This window comes from Zootoca vivipara, chromosome 6, assembly GCF_965207765.1.
Source record: "Zootoca vivipara chromosome 6, rZooViv2.hap1.1, whole genome shotgun sequence".
Lineage (NCBI taxonomy): Eukaryota > Metazoa > Chordata > Lepidosauria > Squamata > Lacertidae > Zootoca > Zootoca vivipara.
In genome coordinates, this window is record NC_142589.1 from 89,628,614 (window position 1) to 89,655,626 (window position 27,013).

General features: G+C 48.5%; 1 protein-coding gene across 1 annotated transcript; it reads left to right on the forward strand.

Annotated features, from left to right (window-relative positions):
- The first annotated feature begins 362 nt into the window (after positions 1–362).
- Positions 363–25,845, forward strand: FSD1 (fibronectin type III and SPRY domain containing 1). Its single transcript, XM_088671367.1, has 13 exons — positions 363–551; positions 2,370–2,465; positions 7,163–7,294; positions 9,295–9,396; positions 11,112–11,134; positions 11,808–11,929; positions 14,501–14,728; positions 16,316–16,414; positions 17,087–17,246; positions 18,874–18,953; positions 20,915–21,166; positions 22,182–22,270; positions 25,405–25,845. Exons 1-13 carry the CDS (start codon positions 363–365, stop codon positions 25,513–25,515), a joined length of 1,683 nt encoding a protein of 560 aa, XP_088527493.1. The 3' UTR covers positions 25,516–25,845.
- Positions 25,846–27,013: the final 1,168 nt, after the last annotated feature.

Here is a 27,013-nt window from a genome sequence, read left to right on the forward strand (position 1 = left end):
TCCACCCAGACACAACCCCCCAATCAGCTTTGTTAATTCCACAAGAGGGAGGGGAGAAGGAGCATCTCTGGAGGACCAATTCCTCCCCCAAGCCCTGCCTCCTCGCTGCATCCTTCCTGGTCCATGACAGAGGAAGCAGCTGAAGATGGGAGACCAAAAGGTAAAAAGATGCTGGTGTGAGGGATGCAGAGCAAAAAAAAAAGAGGGAGGGAGGAAGCAGGATGCACCAACCAGGAAGCTGAGGATGATGGAGTTGGAGAGATGCTCGCCTTGGGCCAAAAGGGGTTTCTCTCTCTTCCCTTCATCTCTGCTTTGTCATCCTCGTTCCCCGTCGACTTTGCATCTTAGGGGAGGTTGCAAGGATGCGGAGTTTGGGAGTGCCTTTGCAGACTGAGATGCACATCAAAAGGCGCAGAGAGGGGTTAGAGAGCGCTTTTCTGCGTTTGGATAAAAGGTGCGATGGGGAGGCGACCTCAGGACGGCAGGTGCCTGTCTGCGTGGCTTCTCGGGCTGCGAGCAGAGGCGCTAGTACGATGGGGCGTTCCTCCAAGGTAAAGCGAAATAAAATCCCTACAGGTAGAAAGCTAGGCCTTCCCCTGCTGTCCTGCTTTTCTGTGTGCAAGGATAAAAATAAAAAAATAAAATAGAAGGGAGCACTGCCAAAGTGGTGTGGGTATTGTGTTAAAGGAACCAGGAGTCTGGCTCATAAAAGACAGCTTCTTTATGTTCAGACTTCTCATGAGGACTAGAATCTTCCTTAGTTTTGTAGGGAAAGTGCCATAGCTGAGTGGCGGAACATTTGCTTGGCAAGCAGAGATCCAGATTCAAATCTTGGGCATCTCCAAGGAAGGATGGGAGATGTTCCATGACTGGAGAGCTACTGTGAGTTAAGAAGGACCAGTGGTTTGGCTTAGGGGAAACTTAGAATCATAGAATTGTAGAGTTGGAAGGGAAGCCAGGGGTCCTCTAGTCCAACCTCCTGCAATGCAGGAATGTATTTTTTAAAGTACGTTTGTCTTAAAGATATGCAAGAAACAGAATCGCAAAGAGAAAGGTCTTGCCCTTCCAGTGTTATAAAAATCCTTTATCAGGTGACTTACAATTTTGATCTATGTTCCGTTTTGCAAAATTCAAAATTCATGTGCCCACTCGACCACTTTTTTCAGCAGGTGCCATGTAATACCTGTTCCACATTTGTAAGAACTGGGCCATTTACTGTGGAACTCCCTGGCTATTGAGCTCAATGATACCTTTCCCAGCGCCTGCAAAAAGCATCCTCGTTTGGACAAGCCTACCCAGATTTTTAGAAAGCCAAGCTAACTGTAATCTTTTCCAGTATTTTAGCTTTTCTATGTTTTAAAATTGGGTTGTATTTTTTTCTTGGTTTTATTGACTTATCTGTTTTGTAAACCGCTTTGAGGTTATTGTTGCTGTTTTACAATCAAGTGGTGTGTAAATTTTATGACATAGAGATAGATAGGTAGATGATAGATAGAAAGATAGATGATAGATAGAAGATGATAGATAGATAGATAGATAGATAGATAGATAGATAGATAGATAGATAGATAGATAGATGATAGATAGATAATAGAATCATAGAGTTGGAAGAGACCACAAGGGCCATCCAGTCCAACCCCCTGCCAAGCAGGAAACACCATCAAAGCATTCCTGACAGATGGCTGTCAAGCCTCCGCTTAAAGACCTCCAAAGAAGGAGACTCCACCACACTCCTTGGCAGCAAATTCCACTGTCGAACAGTTCTTACTGTCAGGAAGTTCTTCCTAATGTTTAGGTGGAATCCTCTTTCTTGTAGTTTGAATCCATTGCTCCGTGTCTGCCTCTCTGGAGCAGCAGAAAACAACCTTTCACCCTCTTCTATATGACATCCTTTTATATATTTGAACATAGATGATAGATAGATAGATAGATAGATAGATAGATAGATAGATAGATAGATAGATAGACAGACAGGTGTTTAGGATTTGTGTGCCCTGCCTTTCACTGGATATATTATTGATTTTTATATTGTTTACTTGTCACTGCAGTATCATGATAAAGCAAATTTTAAAAAGTTTTATTGAGACAGTGGGAGCGTATCTGACCTCCCCAGATCGCTCAGTGGGCAGAGCATGAGACTCTTAATCTCAGGGCCGTGGGTTCAAGCCCCATGTTGGGGGGAAGGGGGTTGGACTAGATGACCCTCGGGGGTCCCTTCCGGCTCCACAATTCTATGGTCATCATGAATATGCAATAGCAAGGACACCTGGATGGTTAAAGTGTCGTCAGAGGGCATGAAAGGAATGCATAAACACACGCAAATAAAAGGAGCCATTGACTCGAGGTGTTTTTCCCCCTCTCTGGGACAGGACGCCCTTAGGAAGATCATCACCACCCTTGCTGTGAAAAATGAGGAAATCCAAAATTTCATCTACGTCCTCAAACAGATGCTGCAGAACGTGGAGGTAACTTGGCTCAGAGTTCAGGGGTCAGCCGGGTTTGATTTCTGCAGTGAGAGGTCCTGGCGCGGATCCTCGTCAAAGGAAGTTGAATGACTGTATAAACAGCCTTCTACTTCAAGCCGAATGCTATTAACACTGGGCTTCAGTAAAGCAAATAATTTAATTAGACAGCGCCTTTATCAGGCACCCCCAAACTGCAGCCCTCCAGATGTTTTGGCCTACAACCCCCATGATCCCTAGCTAACATGGATGGGAATGGGATGATGGGAATTGTAGTCCAAAACATCTGGAGGGCTGAGGATTGGGGGTGTCTGGCCTATATGATATTGAGCAGCAGAATAATCTGGCCACAATAAGAGATTTTTGTCCACGGTATGATTATTTTCCACCTAGTCATTTTGACACTCTGGGCACCCTGGTTGCATAATTTAACAATTCCCAAATATAGACGCGGTTTCACTCTCACAATATCGAATATACTGCCTTTGGGTCGATTTCAAAAAAATCCACTGGGAAAATGGTTTTGTTGTCCCTGTGGAGATGGCAGTTTCGAATCAGTGTCTCATGCACACTTTATAAAGATTTGAGGAGTGAGGTTATTACCCCTCTATTATTGTCCATAGCAGGTCACTCAACCTTTGCTACTGTGTCCTTTCTTTTAGCAGACCGAGACAGTCAGGTGACAGCAAAAACTGCAAGGCTTTTAGCGGGGGCCATTAGAATAGGATCTACTAGTTGATTATTGATGTGAACCCCCAAAATGTAGTTAAGTTTTTACCTCTATCTTCAGTACATTTCATTTTATTTTATCGCTATGGCTAGTGGCTGATGCAAATAAAGATTCTTCCGATTCTGATTCAAGCCAAATACACCTTTTCCTTCCAGCATTTGCTGTTGAGAAGCACAAGTGAGATCTGCAAAAAAATGTCGCAGGGTACCCCCCCCCAACGGAGGTGCTCCTGAGCATGGCACTAGCCAGCCAGTCGTGCTCTCCTCCAGGATCTTAAGAGCCAGCTTTCACTAACCCAGTGCCCTACAAGTATTTGGGGGCTACAACTCCCATCAGCTGCGCTGGCTGGGCCTGTTGGGAGTTGCATAGAATCATAGAATCATAGAGTTGGAAGAGACCACAAGGGCCATCCAGTCCAGCCCCCTGCCGAGCAGGAAACACCATCAAAGCATTCTTGACATATGCCTGTCAAGCCTCTGCTTAAAGACCTCCAAAGAAGGAGACTCCACCACACTCCTTGGTAGCAAATTCCACTGCCGAACAGCTCTTACTGTCAGGAAGTTCTTCCTAATGTTTAGGTGGAATCTTCTATCTTGTAGTTTGAATCCATTGCTCCGTGTCCGCTTCTCTGGAGCAGCAGAAAACAACCTTTCTCCCTCCTCCATATGACATCCTTTTATATATTTGATGTCAACGCAGCTGGAGGGTGTTAGAGTTGTTCCGCGGAATCCCCGATCGTGTAGATATAAATGATCTTTCCACCCCACTAATAATGCTATACTGCAGAACAGTCTTAAAACTAGAAACGTAGAGATAAATGTTTCAAGGACAAAATACCTAGCGACGCGTTGCACTCAAGTAGCGGGAAACGTGGGGTCAGTCCTTTAAATCCATTATGCAGTTCAGCAAACTTTCCTCTCTCTGGTCCTAGAGAGAGAGCCTAAGCTTGCTCATCATTGCAGAGCTTAGCTCAGGCATCCCCAAACTGCGGCCCTCCAGATGTTTTGGCCTACAACTCCCATGATCCCTAGCTTACAGGACCAGTGGTCGGGGAAAATGGGAATTGTAGTCCAAAACATCTGGAGGGCCGAAGTTTGGGGATGCCTGGCTTAGCTTCTTCTGCAGCTGCTACTGCTAACCGTCAAGTACCCTCTCTTGCTGTGAGAGATCAGCTGGCAAAGGCTGCTATCAGCTGCAAGGAGGTCAAACATAGGCTTTGCATACAGAAGGTTCCTGGTTCAGTCCCACTCATAGCTGCCAAGTTTTCCCTTTTCTCGCGAGGAAGCCTATTCAGCATAAGGGAAAATCCCTTAAAATAAGGGATAACTTGGCAGCTATGGTCCCACTAGGTATCTCCAGGTAAGGCTGGAACAGATCCTCTGCTGGAAATCGTGCAGCGCTGCTGCAAGTCAGTGTAAATTATAGTGCGCTAGATGAATGGAAAATATGGTTCAGTATAAAGCAGCTTCCTATATTCCTATTTAAATCCACCTCATTTATTCGGAACCATGAGGACTGGGATCCTTATTTTTAAGGAAAGGACCAGAGCTCAGTGGTGGAACCCCTGCTGTGCAAACAAAAGTCCCCAGATTCAATCTCTTGGCAGCTCCAGGTAGCACTAGGAATATCTGCTGTCTAAAGTCCTGGAGAGCCACTTCCAGTCAGACAATACTGAACTAGATGGATCAGTGGTCTGACTCAGTATAAGGCAGCTTCTTGGGTTCCCAATCTTAGCAGCTTTTGCAGCTTGGGGGTGAATTAGATTGACGTAATCACTTACTATTACTGGAGTCTGAAGGCTTTATTCATGCAGGAACTATTTACCGGGTGAGTGGAGACAGAAAGAGAGAAAATAGCAGGCATCTTGTCTCAACAAGCTGGGAGAGAGCAAATTAAAATGGCTCAGCTTTCAGGGATGGTGTTAACTTGGACAAAGAGGCTTGCGACAGCTAAGCAGGCACCCCACCCCAGGTTGTTGGGGGTTTTTATTTTTATTTTTTAAAAAAATAAGAAGAAGAACCCCACTGGATCAGGTTAATGGCCCATCTAGGGCTTCCTGATCAGAAGGTCGGTGGTTCGAATCCCCGTGACGGGGTAAGCTCCTGTTGTTCAGTCCCTGCTCCTGCCAACATAGCAGTTTGAAAGCATGCCAGTGCAAGTAGATAAATAGGTACCGCTCCGGCGGGAAAGTAAACGGGGTTTCCGTGTGCTGCTCTGGTTTGCCAGAAGCAGCTTAGTCATGCTGGCCACATGACCCAGAAGCTGTACACCGGCTCCCTCAGCCAGTAAAGCAAGATGAGCGCCACAACCACAGAGTCATCCATGACTGGACCTAATGGTCAGGGGTCCCTTTACCTTTACCTTTAGACCAGCAGAGCCAATAGAGGCCTTTTGGTTTAAAGAGGCAAAATCATAGCAGTTTATAAAATTATGCATGGCATAGAGAAAGCAGATAGAGAAAAGTTTTTCTCCCACATTCATGTGGACATGCAATAAGCAGAATGTTGGAAGATTCAGAGCAGTTTTTTAAAAAGGACCTCTTCTCACAGAGTTTAGTTAAACTTTGGAAATCGCTCCCACAAGAAGAAGAAGAGTTTGGATTTGATATCCCGCTTTATTACTACCCGAAGGAGTCTCAAAGCAGCTAACATTCTCCTTTCCCTTCCTCTCCCACAACAAACACTCTGTGAGGTGGGTGGGGCTGAGAGACTTTAGAGAAGTGTGACTAGCCCAAGGTCACCCAGCAGCTGCATGTGGAGGAGCAGGGAAGCGAACCCGGTTCCCCAAATTACGAGTCTACCGCTCTTAACCACTACACCACAAGAGGCAGAGATGGCCACGAACTTGGGTAGCCTTAAAAGATTCATGGACTACCATCGATGCCTACTACCGGTAGCTCCACAGCTGGAGGCAGCGACACTTCTGACACCAGTTGCTGGAAACCACAGCAGGGGTATGAGTGTTGTTGTGCTCAAGTCCGGCTTGCTGTTTTCCTGTTGGGGCATCTGGTTGGCCACTGTGAGAACACGACGCTGGACTTGACGGGCCCCCTTCGGCCTGACACAGCAGAGTGTCATGAAATTCTACTCAATATTGATCCAGAGCAGAACTCCAACGAATAGTTAGCTGAGTTAAAGCTTAGGAACATTGCAGTATTCCCCAGAAATAGACCAGAGGCAATTATATTTCATCCAGCAGAGCTTCGCTGCTACTGAACGCAAATGTGCATAATGGTCACAAATCAAATACATTCAGGATTGGCACTGTGTAAGAAATCCAGTTGCAACAGACTTAACTTAAACTTGCAATAGCTTATAATAAGACTAAAACCTTAACACCATAGCATACTATGTACAGAACACCACCAATTCCATTTAGCTTTAAGTATGTATTCATCCAGCGCAATATTCATCTCTTTTTTAAAAAATAATTACTTATCAAAGATATTGTACTTTCCTGGATTTATTCAGTGGACTACAGAAGCTATTCAAAGGCTGCCACAGACTTCATGCTATCACAATCTTTAATGTAACTTTTAAATAAACTCCATTTATTAAAGAACGCTTGGTCTGCATGGTCCCTTATTTCCCCCGAAAGCTTAGCCAGCTCTGCCTATTCCATTATTTTTTGTTGCCACTCCGACTTCGATGGTATTTTCCCTCCTTTCCTATCTGTGGCTATTAAAATTCTTGCGGCCACTGTGGCATATAAAAATAATTCCCTTACATTCTTTGGTAAGTCGGGGCCTAATATACCAAGAAGGGAAGCCTCGGGTTTGTTTGTTTGTTTTTATAAACAAAACCTTGAACATTTTTTAAAAAGTTCCATATATATTTCATCCCGAAACTCCTTAATTTTTTTGCATGTCCACCACATATGCAGCATAGATCCCCCTGCTTTTCCACATCTCCAACATTTATTTGATACATTTCTGTATCAAGTTCATACGTACTTGATTTCATCCTGCCAGGCCAATTCGGACCGAGTCCAACAAGACCTTGAGGCAGAGTTCCAGTCGCTGTTCACTCTGCTGGACGAGCTGAAAGATGGGATGCTGATGAAGATCAAGCAGGATCGAGCCAGCAGGACTTACGAGTTGCAGGTAAGGGGCTCCTACATTTCAGGGAGTTGTCTGGTCAGAGTGGTGCATGCTCTGGTTATCTCCCTCTTGGTCTACTGCCATGCGCTCTACGTGGGGCTACCTTGGAAGGTGACCCGAAAACTACAATTAATCCAGAATGCGGCAGCAAGACTGGGGACTGGGAGCGGCCGCTGAGACCACATAACACCGGTCCTGAAAGACCTCCATTGGCTCCCAGGACATTTCCGGGCACAATTCAAAGTGTTGGCGCCAACCTTGAAAGCCCTTAATGGCCTTGGCCCAGTATACCTGAAGGAGTGTCTCCAACCCCATTGTTCAACCCAGACACTGAGGTCCAGCTCCAAGGGCCTTCTGGCGGTTCCCTCCCTGCGAGAAGTGAGGTTTCAGGGAATCAGGCAGAGGGCCTTCTCGGTAGTGGCGCCCTCCCTGTGGAACGCCCTCCCATCAGATGTCAAGGAAATAAACAACTACCTGACTTTTAGAAGACAGCCCTGTTTAGGGAAGTTTTTAATGATTGATGTTTTAACGTATTCTTACTCTTTTGTTGGAAGCTGCCCAGAGTGGCTGGGGAAACCCAGCCAGATGGGCAGGGTAAAGGTAAAGGTAAAGGGACCCCTGACCATTAGGTCCAGTCGTGACCGACTCTGGGGTTGCGGCGCTCATCTTGCATTATTGGCTGAGGCTGGTCATGTGGCCAGCATGACTAAGCCGCAGCAGCACCATTTCGGCCGCTCCTCAAAAGCTGCCGTTTCTCACCACCACTGCCCACCTTTCATAGGAGCAGCTCTCTCGCTCTCTCTTTGCTGGGCAAGGCACAGTGCCTCTTGCCCAGCAATGAGTGAGCGAGCGAGGGAAGCGTGTCTCTTTAACCCCATCCGGGCTGGGCATGTCCGTGTCGCCGCTTTCGCTCGCCGGCTCCGAAATGGAGTCGCCCTTTCCACCTGCGTCCCAATCCTTGTGGAAAGGGTGACTCTTCCAGCCTCGGCGCGTCCACCATTTCGGAGCCAGTGAGCAGGAAGCAGTGGCAGCGGCATGGACACGCCCAGCCTCGATGGGGTTAAAGAGACATGCTTCGCTCGCTCGCTCGCTCATTGCTGGGCAAGAGGCGCTGTGAGCCGAGTTGCAGCAGCAGCCAGTGCCTTTGCGCTGCACGGCGGCGCTTCCACTCCTGGCTTGGGCAAGGGGAGGGAAGAGTGTGCCGGGTGGGGGCAGCGAGCAGGGAGGAGCGGGGAGGGACGGGCGGGAGGCATGCCTCCGGCGGCAGAGGCATCCCTCAGCTTCTGACTGCAGCGGCAGCCGAGGGATCCTGCTTCCGGAGCCATAGCATTTGCTCCATATGACGCCTCGACTTTCCCCCTTCCTTCTTTGGAGGGAAAAAGTGAGTCTTATGGAGCGAAAAATACGGTAAATCATCAAACCATCAATTCTAGCACGCGGTGCGGGGGGCCACTTAAATTATATAATTCGGCATCTGAATGATTGGTATTAGTAATTGTATTATAATTTGGCATTGTCATAATGAGGCTATTATTGGATTATTGTACAGTGGTACCTTGGTTTTCGAACGCAATCTGTTCCGGAAGACTGTTCGACTTCCGAAACATTCGAAAACCAAAGCGCAAAGGGCGGCCTGCAAATTCAATGGAGAAAATGGGGGGGGGGAGACACTCAGCAGAAGCCATTCGACTTCTGAGGTGTTCCAAACATTTCCCAAACGTTCGAAAACTGAGGCGAAAACAGAAGCAATTACTTTTGGGTTTTCAGCGTTCGGGTTCTGAAACATTTGTCAATGGAGACATTCAAAAACCGAGGTTCCACCATAATGGAAAACTAATAAAAATTATTATCAGGATATCAATTCACTGCGTGCAAATTCCAAATTGCACACCCCTGGCTGGGCACGTCGAAATTTTCCTTTGAGAAGCCCTACCTCCGGCATGCTTGCTATAACATCTCTCTCTCTCTCCTTCTTCTGTTCCACAAACCACTCCTTGCTCCAGAACCAGCTGGCTGCTTGCACGAAAGCCTTGGAGAGCTCCGAGGAGCTGCTGGAAACAGCCAACCAAACACTCCAGGGGGCTGAGAACCATGACTTCAACCAGGTACAAAGAGCCGCTTCCTCGACTTGCCTCCCAGGGCTATGGGCTCAGGGTTTTTTTTGGGGGGGGGGTGGCTCAGGTGTAGAAAGCTTGGAGGGTAGTCTCCCAGTCCACATCTTTTGGAGAAACAGGATTAAATGATGCCGAAGCAGATGCAAGGCTCTGCAAATGTGCTTCACTTGTGCGGTTTTGGAAATATTTCGGAATCCCTGTTGATGCACATCCCAAGCCGGCCAGCGCTTCTGTGGGAATTTAGGTGGGGTGGGGGTCCTGTAAGCCGCCGACAAAGAGGGAGAACGAGCACATGAGCAATAAGACCATCATCATCAAATTATTATTATTATTATTATTATTATTAATAATAATAATAATTAAATGTGTATCCCGCCTGTAAGCATAGCTGCCAAGTTATCCCTTTTTTAAAGGGATTTTCCCTTATGCTGAATAGGCTTCCTCGCGAGAAAAGGGAAAACTTGGCAGCTATGCTGTAAGGGTGACTCCCTACAGGGGGCCAGCCCCCATCATCCTGACGTCCACCTAGTCAAGTACAGAGGGCACCAGTGCTTCTGAAGCAGCCAGAGGGGGAGGAAGAGACTCAGAGGGGGAGAGATATCAGATAGAGGAACAATGGGAAAGCTCAGGGGGTGGAGGGATGCAGGCAGACGCTTAGGGATGCTGCAGAGCCAGGGCACCGACTGCTGAGGGAGGAAGCTGAAAGGGCATCACTCCTTCCGGCGCCAGAAGTAAGGAGAGCGCCGCAACGCAGGTCAAGGGGGCGGCGTTTTGGGGTGCCCAGACTACTTTGCTGGCGTAGGAACAGACGTACGCCACTGCCGGATTCTGATTCGGGATGAGAGGTCATGTTTTAAGCTGTCTCTACATTGTTAAACCACAGAGCCTAGGGCTTGCCAATCAGAAGGTCGGAGGTTCGAATCCCTGCGACAGGGTGAGCTCCCGTTGCTCGGTCCCAGCTCCTGCCAACCTAGCAGTTCGAAAGCATGTCAAAGTGCAAATAGATAAATAGGTACTGCTCTGGTTCGCCAGAAGCGGCTTTGTCATGTTGGCCACATGACCTGGAAGCTGTACGCCGGCTCCCTCGGCCAATAATGCGAGATGAGCGCGCAACCCCAGAGTCGGTCACGACTGGACCTAATAGTCAGGGGTCCCTTTACCTTTACTTTACACTGTAAATAAATAGCACAATAAACGTCTTTGAATACAAACTGGACTCAGGCGGAGTTACTCTAGAGTAGCCACGACGACCCTCTGACACGCCGCCCAATAACAGCAGGTCTCAGACCATGCATTTTAGGAACGGACGGTTGATAGGCTTTTACATTCAATCGCGGGGTCACGAGTTCTGAGGCCGAATGGGGGAATCCAGAGCTCAGGGGGAGAAGGGTAAACGGCAGTTTCAGGGACTCCTTGCTGGGAGCAATGTGCTTTTAAACGGGGTTTGTGTGGGTATCCCTTAGTCTAGTACAGAGATGGGGAACCTTGGGTGCCCTCCAGAACTTATTTGACTGGAAAACCCACCACCCCTGACCATCGGCTGCTGGGGCAACACCTGGAAAGTTGCAGGTCCCCCCATCCCTGTACAGACAATGTGTTGGTGCTGTTTGCCTCATCTTGAATTATAACTGGTGACCCCCTCCCTCCCTCCCTTTCTCTCTCTCTCTCTTTTTCTCTTTCGCCCTCTTTTTCGCGCTTCTTTGAAGGCTGCTAAACAGATCAAAGACAGGTACGTTGCATTCCGGAAGGGCCTCCTGCTCCACAGGTTTTCTCCTCTGCCAAAGACCATGTTTAGATCAAAGGACATAAAATATACCGCCATGGTCCCCGCGCCCAGGCCCCTATCCCACGCCCCTCCTGCCTTATCCGAGGCCCAACTTGCTGTGGACCAATTTATTTTCGACCCGCCCTCTGACTTCTTCCTGAATTTCAGTTATGGCGGGCGAGAGACTTTAGCGGTTGTTCATACGCAGCCTGGAGAGGGACGCTCGAGTGTCTAATCCTCATGTTTATTCTTGGCCTTCCCTCCCCCTGCAAGGAAAGTCCTTGCATGGGCACTTCGTACGTGCTCAGAGGCAACCTAACCCTGCCTGTACAAAAAGACTGGAACTTACCTTTGCTTGTAGTTAGGGAAAGACGCTTTGCGCATGTTCTCTGGCATTCTGTCTCCCCCCCCCCAAAAAAACCTTGGCATTCTCAGTGGTTTCCAGGGCTGACCCCTCTCAAAGTCTAGACACTGGGTTCTTGTGTGTTTCATAATCTTTGCTCCAAGGCGTCTTTGCTTCGCCTGCCCCCCCCTTGTGTGGATGCCATTGGGATGAGGGTGGTCGTTTTTTTGGGGGGTGACCGCTCTCTAACAAACTCCTCTCCACCCCCCTCTCGTCGGACCCGCTCCTCCGCAGCGTGACCATGGCACCCGCGTTTCGGCTCTCCCTCAAAGCCAAAGTCAGCGACAACATGAGCCACTTGATGGTCGATTTCGGCCAGGAACGTCGGATACTGCAGTCTCTGAAATTTCTGCCAGGTAAGCGAGGTTCCTGGATGGTTAGCATGTCAGGCAAGCACTGCCGGGGGGGGGGGGGAGAGCTGGGTTTTAATTCCCACTCGCTGGTTGACTAGCAGCCTAACCTACCCCGCAGGGTTGTTGCGTTGTCGTTTCAACCGAACTTTTTCTAGGTGCTGTACAAAGTTCTAAGACAACAGCACAGTCCTTGCCGTAGATACAAAGGGGGAAAGAGGTGGAGGGAGGGAGAGGGCAAAAGAAGCAAACTTCTTTTCAACTTCAATCCTAAAAAAAAGCTCAACAACTTCACTTCACCGCAGTTCAAGAAGGATACTGGCAAGCTTGAATGTGTCCAGATGAGGGCAACCAAAATGGTCAAAGGCCTGGAAACGATGCCTTATGAGGAACGGCTTAGGGAGCTGGGTATGTTTAGCCTGGAGAAGAGAAGGTTAAGGGGTGATATGATAGCCATGTTCAAATATATAAAAGGATGTCATATAGAGGAGGGAGAAAGGTTGTTTTCTGCTTCTCCAGAGAAGCAGACACGGAGCAATGGATTCAAGCTACAAGAAAGAAGATTCCACCTAAACATTAGGAAGAACTTCCTGACAGTAAGAGCTGTTCGGCAGTGGAATTTGCTACCAAGGAGTGTGGTGGAGTCTCCTTCTTTGGAGGTCTTTAAGCAGAGGCTTGACAGGCATATGTCAAGAATGCTTTGGTGGTGTTTCCTGCTTGGCAGGGGGTTGGACTGGATGGCCCTTGTGGTCTCTTCCAACTCTATGATTCTATGATTCACTTCATCAAATCTGGCCCTCTTTGAAAAAAGTTTGGAAACCCCTGCTAGTGGCTAATTTTGCTTAGCCGCTGGGGGGGTGGGCGGGAAGTGTAGGGAAAATTAGCTGCTGAGCAGAGAGAGAAAAATGAGGTCTCTGATCTCTTTCAGCTTTTGGACATTCAGGGCAGTATCCGATGATGTTTTAATAGGGACTGCCTTGCCCCCATCTGACCCACTTGATTACTTTGATCCGTCCACTCAACCTCCTCAGTTTTTGGAGCCGGCACTGTTACACCCGCCACGCAATACTGTTTTCACACTTGTAAGAAATCAACCTTTAATTGTGGTCTTTGGAACTCCTCGCCTATTGATGTCAGGCAACCACCTTCGCTGTACTCTTTCTAGACGCCTGCTTCAAACATTTTTGTTTCGGCAAGCCTATCTTGCCGATATGCATTTTGCGAAATAAAAGAAATGAATTAAAATGGACGGGTTCAAATTAGCTACGTGCATTAATTTTGGAGAGTCTGAGTAAGGTTTCAGATCAGGGCCGGATTGAGGTTTGATGAGGCCCCAAGCTACTAAAGGTAATGGGGCCCTTAAACGTCCAGCTGTCCTTTGTCAACAACAAATTGTCACTGTTTTTTGTGTTGAATATATGCTAGATGGTAATTGATGGAACTATGGGACGCGGGTGGCGCTGTGGGTTAAACCACAGAGCCTAGGGCTTGCTGATCAGAAGGTCAGCAGTTCGAATCCCTGTGACGGGGTGAGCTCCCGTTGTTCGGTCCCAGCTCCTGCCAACCTAGCAGTTCGAAAGCACATCAAAGTGCAAGTAGATAAATAGGTACCACTCCAGCGGGAAGGTAAACGGTGTTTCTGTGTGCTGCTCCGGTTTGCCAGAAGTGGCTCCCTCGGCCAGTAAAGCGAGATGAGTGCCGCAACCCTAGAGTCGTCCGCGACTGGACCTAATGGTCAGGGGTCCCTTTACCTAATTGATGGACCTAATAGGTATCTGTCACAGTGGCCTGGGTGGGCTACTTCAGAGTAACGACGCCACACAGCTCTGCATTGTATCTTTTTATTGGTGCTGTGTATTTACAGTGCTAAAGGCAGTGCTGTTTACAGAGATACATCTTATCCGCTTTCGTCAGAACCTCCGAATGGAGTTTGGCGCGTTTTTCTCCAACATAACAACTTGGGGAGACCCAGCCTCTTCCCCCGACGTTTCTTGCGCAATTCCGGAGTCGGTGGGATTGGCCTTCCCCCCTTGCTTCCCCCCTTCCTGTCCCACCTTGGGCAATGGCTCTGCTACCTTGCCTGAGCCTCGGACACCACTTCCTGCTTCTCCACTTGAGTCGGAACTCTCCCTGCTTTCCCCAGCGCTCGGAGATGGGCTGGACCTCAAGATGGGAGGGACCTCCCGATATCCCTTGTCCCTCACAGTATCTCAAGCCATTTGCCCATGTTGCCATGCAACCAGTCCATGCAGAATGTAGGCACCCTATATATAGAAAGGAGCAAACCAGTGATATTTTAGGGAGCAGGCAAGCAGGCGGGGACCATGACTTACATCCTAGGAGCCTACACAACACAAATCTCTGTTGCTGTATGTAGGTTTTATTCTATTTGGTTTTTTTATCTTATATTTTGGAAATGTACATCCAGTTTTTCCCCCTTTAAATTTGTTTGCGGCTCCCAAGAGAGTGGGGTCCTAAGCTATTATAGCTTGTTTAGCTTATACGTAAATCCTGCGCTGTATCCTGATCTATAATTCTGCGCACCTATTCTCTCTGATTGTCCACTTGCAAACCTAGTCCCCAGTGCCCCGGAGATAGACACGGCCGAATCTTTGGTGGCTGACAACTGTGTGACTCTAGTCTGGAGGATGCCTGAGGAGGACAGCAAGATTGACCACTATGTGCTAGAGTACCGTAGGACCAACTTCGAAGGGCCCCCCCGGGTCAAAGAAGACCAGCCATGGATGGTCATCGAAGGAATTAAGCAGACTGAGTATACGCTCTCTGGTGAGACAGCCCATGCAGGTCATAATAATCATAATAATTTATTATTCATACCCCGCCCATCTGGCTGGGTTTCCCCAGCCACTCTGAGCAGCTCCCAACAGAATATTAAAAATACAATAAAACATTAAACATTAAAAACTTCCCTAAACAGGGTTGCCTTCAGATGTCTTCTAAAAGTCAGGTAGTTGTTTATTTCCTTGACATCTGATGGGAGTGTGTTCCACAGGGCAGGCACCACCACCGAGAAGGCCCTCTGCCTGGTTCCCTGTAACCTCGCTTCTTGCAGTGAGGGAACCGCCAGAAGGCCCTCGGAGCTGGACCTCAGTGTCTGGGCTGAACGATGGGGGTGGAGATGCTCCTTCAGGTCTACTGGGATGAAGCCATTAAGGGTTTTAAAGGTCAGCACCAACACTTTGAATTGTGCTTGGAAACATATTGGGAGCCAATGTAGGTCTTTCAGGACCGGTGATATATGGTCTCGGCGGCCACCCCCAGTCACCAGTCTAGCGGCCGCGTTCTGAATTAGTTGTCATTTCTGGGTCACCTTCACAGGTAGCCCCACGGAGAGTGCATGGCAGTAGTCCAAGCAGGAGATAACCAGAGCATGCACCACTCTGGCGAGACAGTCCGCAGGCAGGGAGGGTCTCAGCCTGTGAACCAGATGGTTGCAGGTGTTATAAGAAAAAAACTGCTCCCTTTCCATTACAGGGTATTCCAGAGTCCTTAAGTGGGTTCACTATTGGTAGGAGAAAAGAACAGAGGCCAACCAGAGAATATTGGGAAGCAAAGCAGCTAGTAAGCCTGATCTTTATTAAAGAAAATAAACTGTTGCAACAGGGTGCCCACTCCCCACACGCAGGAGGGAGGAGAACCCTGAACAATGGTGTGCAAGCCCTTATATAGACCTTTGAAATTACCCACCCTGTAGCCCAAGACCATCCCCCAAAACATCATACATACATCACGGAAGGAGGAGGTCTCCAGCAAGAATCTGAGAGTGTTGCTTCTCTCCTGTCTGTCCGGATATCTGTTAATGCCTTACTTGATTGCGTTTTCTGGGTAGCCTGGCCATTCCTTGGAGATGGTAAATACTTAGTTCCTGAATCTCTTAGGCAGGCATCCCCAAACTGCGGCCCTCCAGATGTTTTGGCCTACAACTCTCATGATCCCTAGCTAACAGGACCAGTGGTCGGGGAAGATGAGAATTGTAGTCCAAAACATCTGGAGGGCCGAAGTTTGGGGGTGCCTGCTCTTAGGCATATTGATTATGTGTGTTCAGCTTCACAGATACTTGCCAGATAGTATTTGCAAAGGGAGGTGTAAGCCCCTACGGTTCAAAGTCAATCGGAAAGCTTTTCCCATTTCCTTCCTCCTTGCAGAGAAATATTTGAGGTCAACTTGGGATAGTCAAAATGGCTTCAGGATTGCTCTCCTGTACTATTTCAGAGACGTGGTTTATATACTTGCGTATGTGTTTGCCTTGCACATTTATGCACATTTATTTTATATTTGAGACTTTGGAATTCTCATATCACAGGGTTGGGGAGCACCTATACACAATTGTTCGTCGAAGAAGTTGACCCTTTTGTCCGTTTCCCGCTGCAGGGCTGAAATTTGACATGAAGTACATGAATTTCCGCGTCAAAGCCTGCAACAAAGCTGTGGCGGGAGAGTTTTCTGAGCCGGTCACTTTGGAAACGAGAGGTGAGCATTCACTGGAAAGGTTGCCCTTGCAACGACTTCCAGACTTGACCAGAGAGAGGGAATGCTGTTAAAATGGCAGCGTCAAAAATAATAATTCATTACATATATCCCGCCCATCTGGCTGGGTTTCCCCCAGCCACTTTGGGCAGCTCCCAACAGAATATTAAAAACATGAGAAAACATCAAACATTAAAAACTTCCCTTAACAGGACTACCTTCAGGTGTCTTCTACAAGTCAGACAGTTGTTTATTTCCTTGACATCTGAGGGGAGGGTGTTCCACAGGGTGGGCGCCACCACTGAGAAGGCCCTCTGCCTGGTTCCCTGTAACCTCACTTCTCTCAGGGAGGGAACTGCCAGAAGCCCCTCGGAGCTGGACCTCAGTGTCCGGGCTGGACGATGAGGGTGGAGATGCTCCTTCAGGTAACTGGGCCGAGGGCTTTAAAGGTCAGCACCAACACTTTGAATTGTGCTCGGAAATGTATTTCAAAATTAACAACATTAACAGAACAGTAGCTAATATTATGCTTGGACTGTCATGGATGCTTTAGTCGAGATCTCTGCATTTCAAGGGTTGGATTGGATGACCCTTGGTGGTCCCTTCCAACTCTACGTTTCTACGATTTGATGGCTCTTCAGTGAGTCTCTAGAACCAGCCTTTCTCTGCCCTCAGCCTTTGTGTACCGCCTCGATGCCACGACCAGCCACCAGAATCTCAAGGTGGAAGACCCCAGTGTGGAATGGGACGCCATGGGTGGGAAGGTGCAAGACATCAAAGCTCGAGAAAAAGACGGGAAGGGGCGCACCGCGTCGCCAGTTAACTCCCCAGCCAGGTAAGACCTCTTTGCCACTACCATGGTACACCCCAGATATTGTTGGATTCCAGCTAGCATGACATCCTGCGGACATACAGAGAGCCTGTGGATCAGGCCAGTGGCCCATCAAGTCCAACATCCTGTTTTCACAGGGGCCAGCCAGTGGGTGGTGCTGTGGTCTAAACCACTGAGCCTCTTGGGCTTGCCAATCAGAAGGTCGGCGGTTTGAATCCCCTTGGTGGAGCGAGCTCCCGTTACTCTGTCCCAGCTCCTGCCAAATTGCAAAACAGGCCGTGGCAAAGTCCTGCTGGCCACATGACCCAGAAAGCCACCTGCGGACAAACGCCGGCTCCCTCGGCCTGAAAGCGAGATGAGCGCCGCAACCCCATAGTTGCCTTTGACCGGACTCAACCATCCAGGGGTCCTTTACCTGGGCAATATATTGATATATCGCCCAGGCCTATCCCTGACTGGTTGTAAGAAATCTCTAATGGGAGGGCGTTCCACAGGGTGGGCACAGCTACCGAGTTGTGAGGGTGCCAACTCATGAGTTTGGGGAGGGCTGGCTGTATCCTCCCAGTTCCTGGATCCAGCAAGTGTCAAAATTTAAGGATGTGAATTTCTGGAATAGCCAGGCTACATTGCTGGTGAGGTAATGGGCCATTAAGGGAACAAAGGATTCCCCCCCCCTTCACTTCCCTCCTTCAACTCGCTGGTAAGACAAAGGCCAGAGCAGGGACATACCCAGGATCAAAATTGGGGGAAGGGGCAGGGCCAAGGCAGGGAGGGAGGGGCCACAGTGGGAATGTGGGCGGGGTTACGTGGCTGTTCGGGTTTTGCTAAATTAGTAGCGTGAGAAACCATCAGATTGCTTCTTCACACAATCAACTCTAGGACAAGCAATTAACACTGGGCAGAAAGCCAAGGTCTACTTCTGCCATAGTAACTGAGCTCTCATTGGTTGGGATCAGCACTGAGACCTGTTATCAGAGAAAGCTAGCACAGTACGTGGTGTGGTGAGTGTGGTCAGTGTAGGAGGAGAGGTGCTGTATCAGTTGAGAGAGAGACAGAGAGGAAAGGATTTATTTTACTTTGTTTTTGAGTTCTAAAGCTGTACATAGAAACTCTGGATTTTCTTTATTTTAATAAATCCTGTATATAGTTTTATTCTGCATCCAGATGTCTAGTCATTTAAGTTACTGCCAGAAGCTTCCGGAAAAACCTGCGCAAACTCTGCTGTGTTCAGGCTGAAGTTACACCTGACACTTAAAAACACTAAAAACACTTTCAGCTGTTCAGATGAAGCGGCCCCAGGCTCCCGTTCCCTGCGCGAAGCTCCGGAGGCGCGTGGGGAGCGTAAGCCTGGGGCCGCCACGCTGCGCCCCTCAGCCTTTTGCTTCTAGGGGGGGCAACTGCCCCCCTGCCCACGCCCATGGGCCAGAATGAAATGATATAAGCTGGAAGCTGGAAGTGGCAGACTAGGAAACCAGAGAGACAGGGAGATGCTTGATTTCCCTGCAACAAATCCCAGAGCCTGCACTGTCACCACTATGTCCCAAATATTGGGTGCCTGTCTCAGAGCTCTGGTACCTCTTTCCCCCTCCCTCTCTCTCTCTCTCTCTCTCTCTCTCCTCCCTCTCTTCAGGTGTGTGCAGTCTCCCAAAAGGATCCCCACGGGCCGCAGTGGAAGGGACCGCTTCACGGCTGAATCCTATACAGTGTTGGGTAAGAAGCTTCCCTGGCCAGGCCTCAAGGTGCCTTTTGTGTTTTCGTCCCCTTATTTTTTTGCCGTTTGTACATCACCGGGGAGACAGTTACAGAAGACGACCAAACATTTATTAGGTGGTGGCCAGAATGGTTGGATGCTGAACAAGCAACAGGCTTGAGTGGGAGAGAGGATTCAGCGGCAGAAAGCACGGCAGACGCAAGACAGGAAGCTGAGGAGGAAGGACAGGCTTCAGCAAGTCCTGTATTCAGCTCCCCTCCTCCCTTATCTCCAAGGGCCTCCAGGCCGTTACCAGCGTCTTGCCTCGGTAATGGACTGGATGAGAGCCAACAAACTGTAGCTCAATCCAGATAAGACTGGGACACTGTTAGTGGGTGCTTCCCTAGACCAGATAGCTGGGAAATCGCCTGCTCTTGGTGGGGTTACACTTCCTCTGAAGGAGCAGTTTCGTAGCTTGGGGGTACGTCTGGATCCTTTGCTGTCGCTCGAGGCTCAGGTGGCCTCAGTGGGCGCGGAGTGCCTTCCTTCAGCTTCGGCTGGTGGTCCAGCTATGCCCCTATCTGGACAGGGATGGCCTAACTACTGTCATCTATGCTCTGGTAACCTCAAGGTTAGATTACTGCAATGCGTTACACATACGGCTGCCTCTGAAGACGGTTCGGAAAATTCAGCTCGTGTAGAATTCAGCAGTCAGAATTCAGGCAAGATGGTTTGAGCATATTACCCCGATCCTCGTCCGACTGCACTGGCTGCCAATGAGTTTCCGGGCCCAATTCAAAGTGCTGGTTCTGACCTATAAAGCTTTAAACGGCTCAGGACCGCAATACCTCAAGGACCGCCTCTTTCCATATGAACCTACCCGGACCCTGAGATCAGCTTCTGAGGCCCTCCTTAGTGTGTCCCCTCCTTGAGAGGTCCAGAGGGTGGCAACACGAGAACAGGGCCTTTTCTGCAGTGGCTCCCCGTCTGTGGAACGCTCTCTCCAGGGAAGTTCGCCTGGCGCCTTCACTATACACCTTTAGGCGCCAGGCAAAAACGTCCCTTTTTAACCAGGCCTTTGGTTGACCCAGTTGTCATCCTATACCCTTTTAAAATGTGGATCATTTTTTCGGGGGAGGGGGTTGTTATTGGGTTATTGTTTTCATCCTATACCCTTTTAAAATGTGGGTCATTTTTTGGGGGGGGTTGTTATTGGGTTCTTGTTTTTATTTTGACCTTATATATCGTGATCCTTTCTGTGAGCCGCCCTGAGACCTCTGGGATAGGGTGGTATATAAATTCAATAAATAAATAAAACAAAGATCACAGAGATTGCACCCCCCCCGACACACACACTTTTATTCAAGTTGGCACCCCTGTCCACAGAATACATTTAAAGCACTCGTGCTACTTTGGAAAGGATAAATGGCACTTCCCAGGATTCCCACATGCTTTCAACGTGCTTTAGATATACAGTGCGGGTGGGACTATACCATACTTTTCCGTGTATAAGACAAGGTTTTGTTTTGTTTTTACTCTAAAAGAAAGTTAAAAATGGGGGGGGGCGTCTTATACACGGATAGTGCATATGCGGGACGGGCAATTGGTTGCAGCCGTGAGCAGGAGCTATTCAGCGGCGATTGGGTGGGTAATTTGTGGCTGCAGCAAGGGCCACTGTGGCAATTGTGCGTGCGCTTTGCAGCTGCCGGCGGCAAGTGGGCAGACGCTTGTTTTATTCTGCAGCTCGTGCAATTGGCAGCGTTTGTGAGCCGGGTGAGTGATTTTCGGCATTCCCCTCCCCCCCCCAAAAAAGTTCAACAACTCTGGGCCACCTCCCCCCATTTTCTAAAACGGGAGTCCCCCAAAGTAGGGGGCGTCTTATACACGGGGAAATACGGTATTTTGGGAAGGCAGCTGATGAGATCCCATGCCTCGAACCCCAGCCTCGATCTGACGGCAGCCTCCTTCCTCTGCATTGCAGGTGACACACTAATTGATGGCGGAGATCACTACTGGGAGGTGCGGTACGACCGGGACAGCAAAGCCTTCGCAGTTGGGGTGGCTTACCGGTCTCTAGGCAAGTTTGACCAGCTGGGCAAGACCCCTTCATCGTGGTGCCTCCACCTCAACAACTGGCTTCAAGTCAGCTTCACCGCCAAACACAACAACAAATCGAAAATCTTAGACGTACCGGTCCCGGACATCATCGGCGTATACTGCAATTTTCACGAAGGTGAGATCTCCTGAGCTGCTTCTGGGAAATAATAATTCCTTTCAGGCTTCCCATTCCATATTTGTCCCCCCTCTGAGCTAAGCGACGCAGCAAAGCGATGAGTGCCTGGTTCGCAAAAGGTATCAGCACAAATCTCTACAAACGCAATGACTTTCCATGCCTGCTCAGATCAAATTGACCCATAGCAGGTAGGAGCCCTCTAGATAAACTAACAACTCCCATCGGTTTACTCTGGCTGCAAAGTTTCTGCTCTTTCTTGAATTAGCCATGGCGGTGATCCCAACCAATCGGGGATCCTATAGCGAATGGATAAAAGTGCTGGCACATTGGCCAAGCTAAGCAGGGTCCGGTGTGGTTTCAGGTTGGATGGGAAACCGCATGTTGGGATTCCTGCATTGCAGGGAGTTGGACTAGATGGGTGGTCCCTTCCAGCTCGATGATTCAAAGACATCGACATTGCTATGCATAAAACCAGTTCCAGTTTCATGGTGATATGCTGCCACCAATTTAAATATGAATGCAATTGACAGCAAGTGAGGGCAGGACATTCGCAAGCCAATAACCATCAGCATACTTTCCAAGTGAAATCGGGACACACGTCTTTGGGGGCCGCAGTCTCCTGGGAGCCAGGTGACTTACATGAGAGCACGTGTGGGAATGTTCAGGGAGGCAGGAGAGGATATGTTGTTTATTAATATCCTTCCTAACTTGCACTAGCAAGTTCTTTTACTTAGCACAGTTTTACATTCCCCTTTTAAACGCACAGCAGATAACTGGTTGCAGGCTTGTGTAAGCCTCTCAATATCATACAATTCAGGAATGCTTTGATGGTGTTTCCTGCTTGGCAGGGGGTTGGACTGGATGGCCCTTGTGGTCTCTTCCAACTCTATGATTCTATGATTCTATTCTATGCTTCTATGACCTGGTTCAGCCGGGTGCTTGCCATCTGTGCCCTTTGACTGGCTACTGCCTTATCCTCTTGCCTCAAATGGATCCTGTGTTGTCCGATTTGCAGGTTTCCTCTCGTTCTACAATGCCAAAACCAAGCAGCTCCTGCACACTTTCCGGGCCAAATTTTCCCAGCCCGTCCTTCCGGCGTTCATGGTAAGAGTTTTGGAGTTTGTGCCTTTATCCGCTGGAGAAAAACAACAGTTGTTGGCAGAGTAGCTAAACTGCAGCTAGGAAGCCGAATCATGTGCAATGCTGACTCTTTTCTCGAAATTAGAACGGTGTCCGAACACTTGTTAAAATATTCAAAAGCTTTTGTACGCACAACATATAGCAAAAGAAATATATGTGCAAAGTATTGGCGTTCACATCAGGGCCGGATTTAGGTTTGATGAGGCCTTAAGCTACTGAGGGTAACGGGGTCCTTTCTATGTCCAGCTGTCCTTTGTCAACAACAAATTGTCGCTGTTTTTTGTGTTGAATATATGCTATATGGTCATTTATGGACCTAATAGGTATCTCAAGCCATTTGCACATCACAAAATATGTAGTTTATCAAAGTAATTTTTGAACTGAAATACAATTAAGAAAAAGAAGTATATTAATAGTGAAATAATTGCCAGTGATATTTTAGGGAGCAGGCTAGCAGGCTTACATTATAGGACACAACACAAAACACTGTTGCTGTATGTTGGTTTTATTTTATTTGTTTTTTATCTTACATTTTGGAAATGTACATCCAGTTTTTCTTCTCCTTCAGATTTTTTTGGGGCCCCCAAGAGAGTGGGGCCCTAAGCTATAGCTTAATTAGCTTATACGTAAATCCGGCACTGGTTCACTTGCTTATCCAAGCAGAGCCTTAGCTGAAGATTGTAGCTTCCTCCTTAAACATTCAAACAAACTCTCTCTTCCCTTTACAGTCGTACCTTGGAAGTCGGAACAGCTTAGTTCCCGAATGTCACAACCCCGGAAGTGACTGTTTTGGTTGGAAAACTATTTTTGGAAGCCGAACGTCTGGCAGGGCTTCCGCGGCTTCCGATTGGCTGCAGGAGCTTCCTGCAGCCAATCAGTAGCCACGCTTTGGTTTTCGAGCCTCTTGGAATTCGAATAGGCTTCTGGAACGGATTCCATTCGACTTCCGAGGTACGACTGTCCTTGCGATCAGCCTTCATGAGGCCATGCAGTTCCTTCAGAGAGGTCTCCACTTTCTGCTTCCAGCAGACTTCTCCATGCTTCTTCTTCGGGAGAACATCGACTTCTGTACAGTATTTCTTTCTGCCCCATGCATCCACACAGAAACATTAGGGCTCCTCTCTTGCATTGAGAGACAGAGACTTATCTAAGAAGGTCACTTCTTCAGAATTCATGGAGTTGCAGCCATTTATGTGTTATTTGCTCCTGTTCCTTAAGGAGAGCGCAAAATATGGTCTGAAGCTCAACATCAAAAAAACCAAGATCATGGCCACTGGTCCCACCACCTCCTGGCAAATAGAAGGGGAAGAAATGGAGGCAGTGAGAGATTTTACTTTCTTGGGCTCCTTGATCACTGCAGATGGTGGCAGCAGTCAAGAAATTAAAAGACGCCTGCTTCTTGGGAGAAAAGCAATGACAAACCTAGACAGCATCTTAAAAAGCAGAGACATCACCTTGCTTACAAAGGTCCGTATAGTTAAAGCTATGGTTTTCCCAGTAGTGATGTATGGAAGTGAGAGCTGGACCATAAAGAAGGCTGATCGCCGAAGAATTGATGCTTTTGAATTATGGTGCTGGAGGAGACTCTTGAGAGTCCCATGGACTGCAAGAAGATCAAACCTATCCATTCTGAAGGAAATCAGCCCTGAGTGCTCACTGGAAGGACAGATCCTGAAGCTGAGGCTCCAATACTTGGGCCACCTCATGAGAAGACTCCCTGGAAAAGACCCTGATGTTGGGAAAGATTGAGGGCACAAGGAGAAGGGGACGACAGAGGACGAGATGGTTGGACAGTGTTCTCGAAGCTACGAACATGAGTTTGACCAAACTGCGGGAGGCAGTGGAAGACAGGAGTGCCTGGCGTGCTATGGTCCATGGGGTCACGAAGAGTCAGACACGACTAAACGACAACAACAACAATGTGTTATTCACTCCTGTTCCTTAAGGGTGTAGGAGCCCATACAGGGTCCCATAAGGTCCCTATCGGTAGGAGAAAAATGACAGAGACCGACCAGAGGTATATTTCAAAAGCAAAGAGTCTAGTAAGCCTGACCATTATTGAAATAGTGGATGCTGTTGCAACAGGGTCCTCGCTCACGACATGCCTGGAGGAGGAGAACCAAGAACAACGGTGCACAAGCCCTCATAGAGACTTTTGAAATTGCCTACCCTGTAGCCCGAGACCACCCCCCAAAACGTCACAGAAGGAGCAGAAATCCTGCTTTGCCAGGATACTTGATAATGGTCACTGATCGCTTTACCTGGGCAGCCTAGCCATTCTTTTGTGATGGTTAATAGTACAGTTCCTGAGTCCCAGGTCACAGGCTCGCCCTATTCATACACGAATACACCCTTAAGACAGGATTTGTAAGCAAAAAAGACAACAGACAGGCTTTCCCATTTCCTTCCTCCTTGCAGAGAAATATTTGAGGCCAATTCGGGAGAGAGTCAAAATGGCTTCGGGATTGCTCTCCTGTACTATTTCAGACACGTGGTTTATATAGTTATGTATGTGTTTGCCTTGTGCATTTATGAACATTTACTTTTATATTTGAGACCTTAGAATTCTTATCACACAGCCCAAGTCATGCAAACACACAAAAACAAGACGGACGACGTCAAGAGATACCTCCCAGGAGACTAGGGGTCAGCAAACTTTTTCAGCAGGGGACCGGCGGTGGGCCGGACTATATTTTGCAGGGGGGGAAATGAACGAATTCCTGTGCCCCACAAATAACCCAGAGATGCATTTTAAATAAAAGCACACATTCTTCTCATATGAAAACACCAGGCAGGCCCCACAAACAACCCAGAGATGCATTTTAAATAAAAGGACACGTTCTACTCATGTAAAAACACACTCATTCCTAGATCGTCCATGGGCCAGATGTAGAAGGCAATTGAGTCGGATCCGGCCCCCGGGCCTTAGTTTGCCTACCCATGCATGAGACCAAAATTAACTGATCGCATGAGAGTTACTGGGAAACATTCCAGAATTAATGCGTTTAAGCATTCCTAATGTTCAGTAAATTAAATCACTATACTTAACGCAGATTCCCTTTTCCTAATGCCCTGGCTGTTTTTCTCTTTTATGTTAGGTCTGGTGTGGCAGCTTCCATGTCTACTCGGGCTTGCAAGTCCCCAGTGCCATCAAATGCCTTCAGAAGAGAAACAGCGCCACGAGTAGCTCCAACGCCAGCCTGTCTTAGAAATGTGCTGCTTGCCTTGTTTTGCAGGATTGGGACCCTCTGGCCCCAAGAGAGGCCTCGGGCAACTCCCGACTGAATAAGGAAGCAGACTCTTAACTACAAATGTTGTGGGTTTTGTTTTTGTTTTCTAATAATGGTTTGCAGCACCCTCCTCCCAGCCTTTGACCAGGCGCTCTCGACTGTGCCAAAGCAACGGGGTTGTGGGTGGGTGGGTGGGGCTGGACTTTTGCTTAAAACACGCTCACACCATGAATGTATTGGTTTGTTTTATCTGCCTATGATTGTAAAAACATTGATTATGGGGGACAGGGGCTCCCCAGCACCATCACACCAAATCTCCACTTTTGACTTTGACGAGATGTGGGGCCGAGGGTTTTGCATGGTCAGAAACGTATGGAAAAGGCGGAGAGAGAGAGAGAGAGAGAGAGAGAGAGAGAGAGAGAGAGAGAGAGAGAGAGAGAGAGAGAGAGAGAGAGAGAGAGAGAAGACCAGCCTGCAAGGCTGCCGCGTGTACAGCCCATGTCGAGTTTTGTTCTGTTTTTTTTCCCCTTCATTCTGCGGTGACTCGGTCCAAATTCTGACGTTATGCAAATGAAACGAAGGAGCACAGAGTCCTGACATTGCATAATTTGTGGGGGGGGGCGCGCACACAAAGGATAGTGCAGGCCATGAATGGGGTCAGCGGGCACGCACCTCTGCCCATTGGCTTTTAAAAGTCTTTGGCAAGGGTTGGCGCACCCATGAGACAAGGTGTGGCGATAGCCTCGGGCAGCGGAACCCAATGTAGATCTGCATTCAGGGCCCATGAGGCAAGGTGAAGTTATGGCCTCAGGCAGAAGCAGCCACAGGGGCAGCAGATCTCAATGTACACCCATTATTCCACCCCCCCTTGTTTCTGTTTTGTAGATTTTCACTCACCCCTTCTTCCCGGATGGGAAGGGGGGGCCACCCTTTTGCGGTTCGCCTCAGGCGCCAAAATGGCTTGGGCCGGCCCCAGGCAAGGCAATCGGAAACCAACCTGTTGTGGTGTCGGAAGTCTGGGCCTCCGCTCTCCCAAAACCCGCCTGCCATTGCGCAGTTTTTGGCCCCAGAAAACGTGGACTGATCCTCAGAATGGCAGGATGGGAAGGAAAGATTTTCTTTTCCCCCACCCCCACATAGCAACGATGCTCCGCAAAAAAAGGAGACCAAGGGAAGGGCAGGTTAGTTTTCTCATCTTTGCTTCCAGAAAGGAAGCTGGCCGTATCTTCCTAATCCTTTGAGGAGAATCATGAGGGTGGTTATGAAAGAGTTTGGGGCAGATTTGATGCAAGCCATTCCCAAGCAGGAGACAACAGCAATGGGCAGCCCGGACACAGGACTCTCAGAGAAGACTGCAAATGCAGAAAGGCTTAACCCAGGGGTCAGCAAACTTTTTCAGCAGAGGGCCAGTCCCCTGTCCCTCAGACCTTGTGGGGGGCCGGACTATTTTTTGAAAAAAAATAATGAACAAATTCCT

What these genes read in the sequence shown, in the direction of transcription:
- FSD1 (XM_088671367.1), top strand. Translation starts at nt 363, where the DNA reads ATGCGGAGTTTGGGAGTGCCTTTGCAGACTGAGATGCACATCAAAAGG. An exon ending in TGGTGAGACAGCCCATGCAG is followed by an intron (nt 14,729 to 16,315) that starts GTCATAATAATC and finishes TTCCCGCTGCAG; the next exon opens with GGCTGAAATTTGACATGAAG. An exon ending in CCGTCCTTCCGGCGTTCATG is followed by an intron (nt 22,271 to 25,404) that starts GTAAGAGTTTTG and finishes CTTTTATGTTAG; the next exon opens with GTCTGGTGTGGCAGCTTCCA.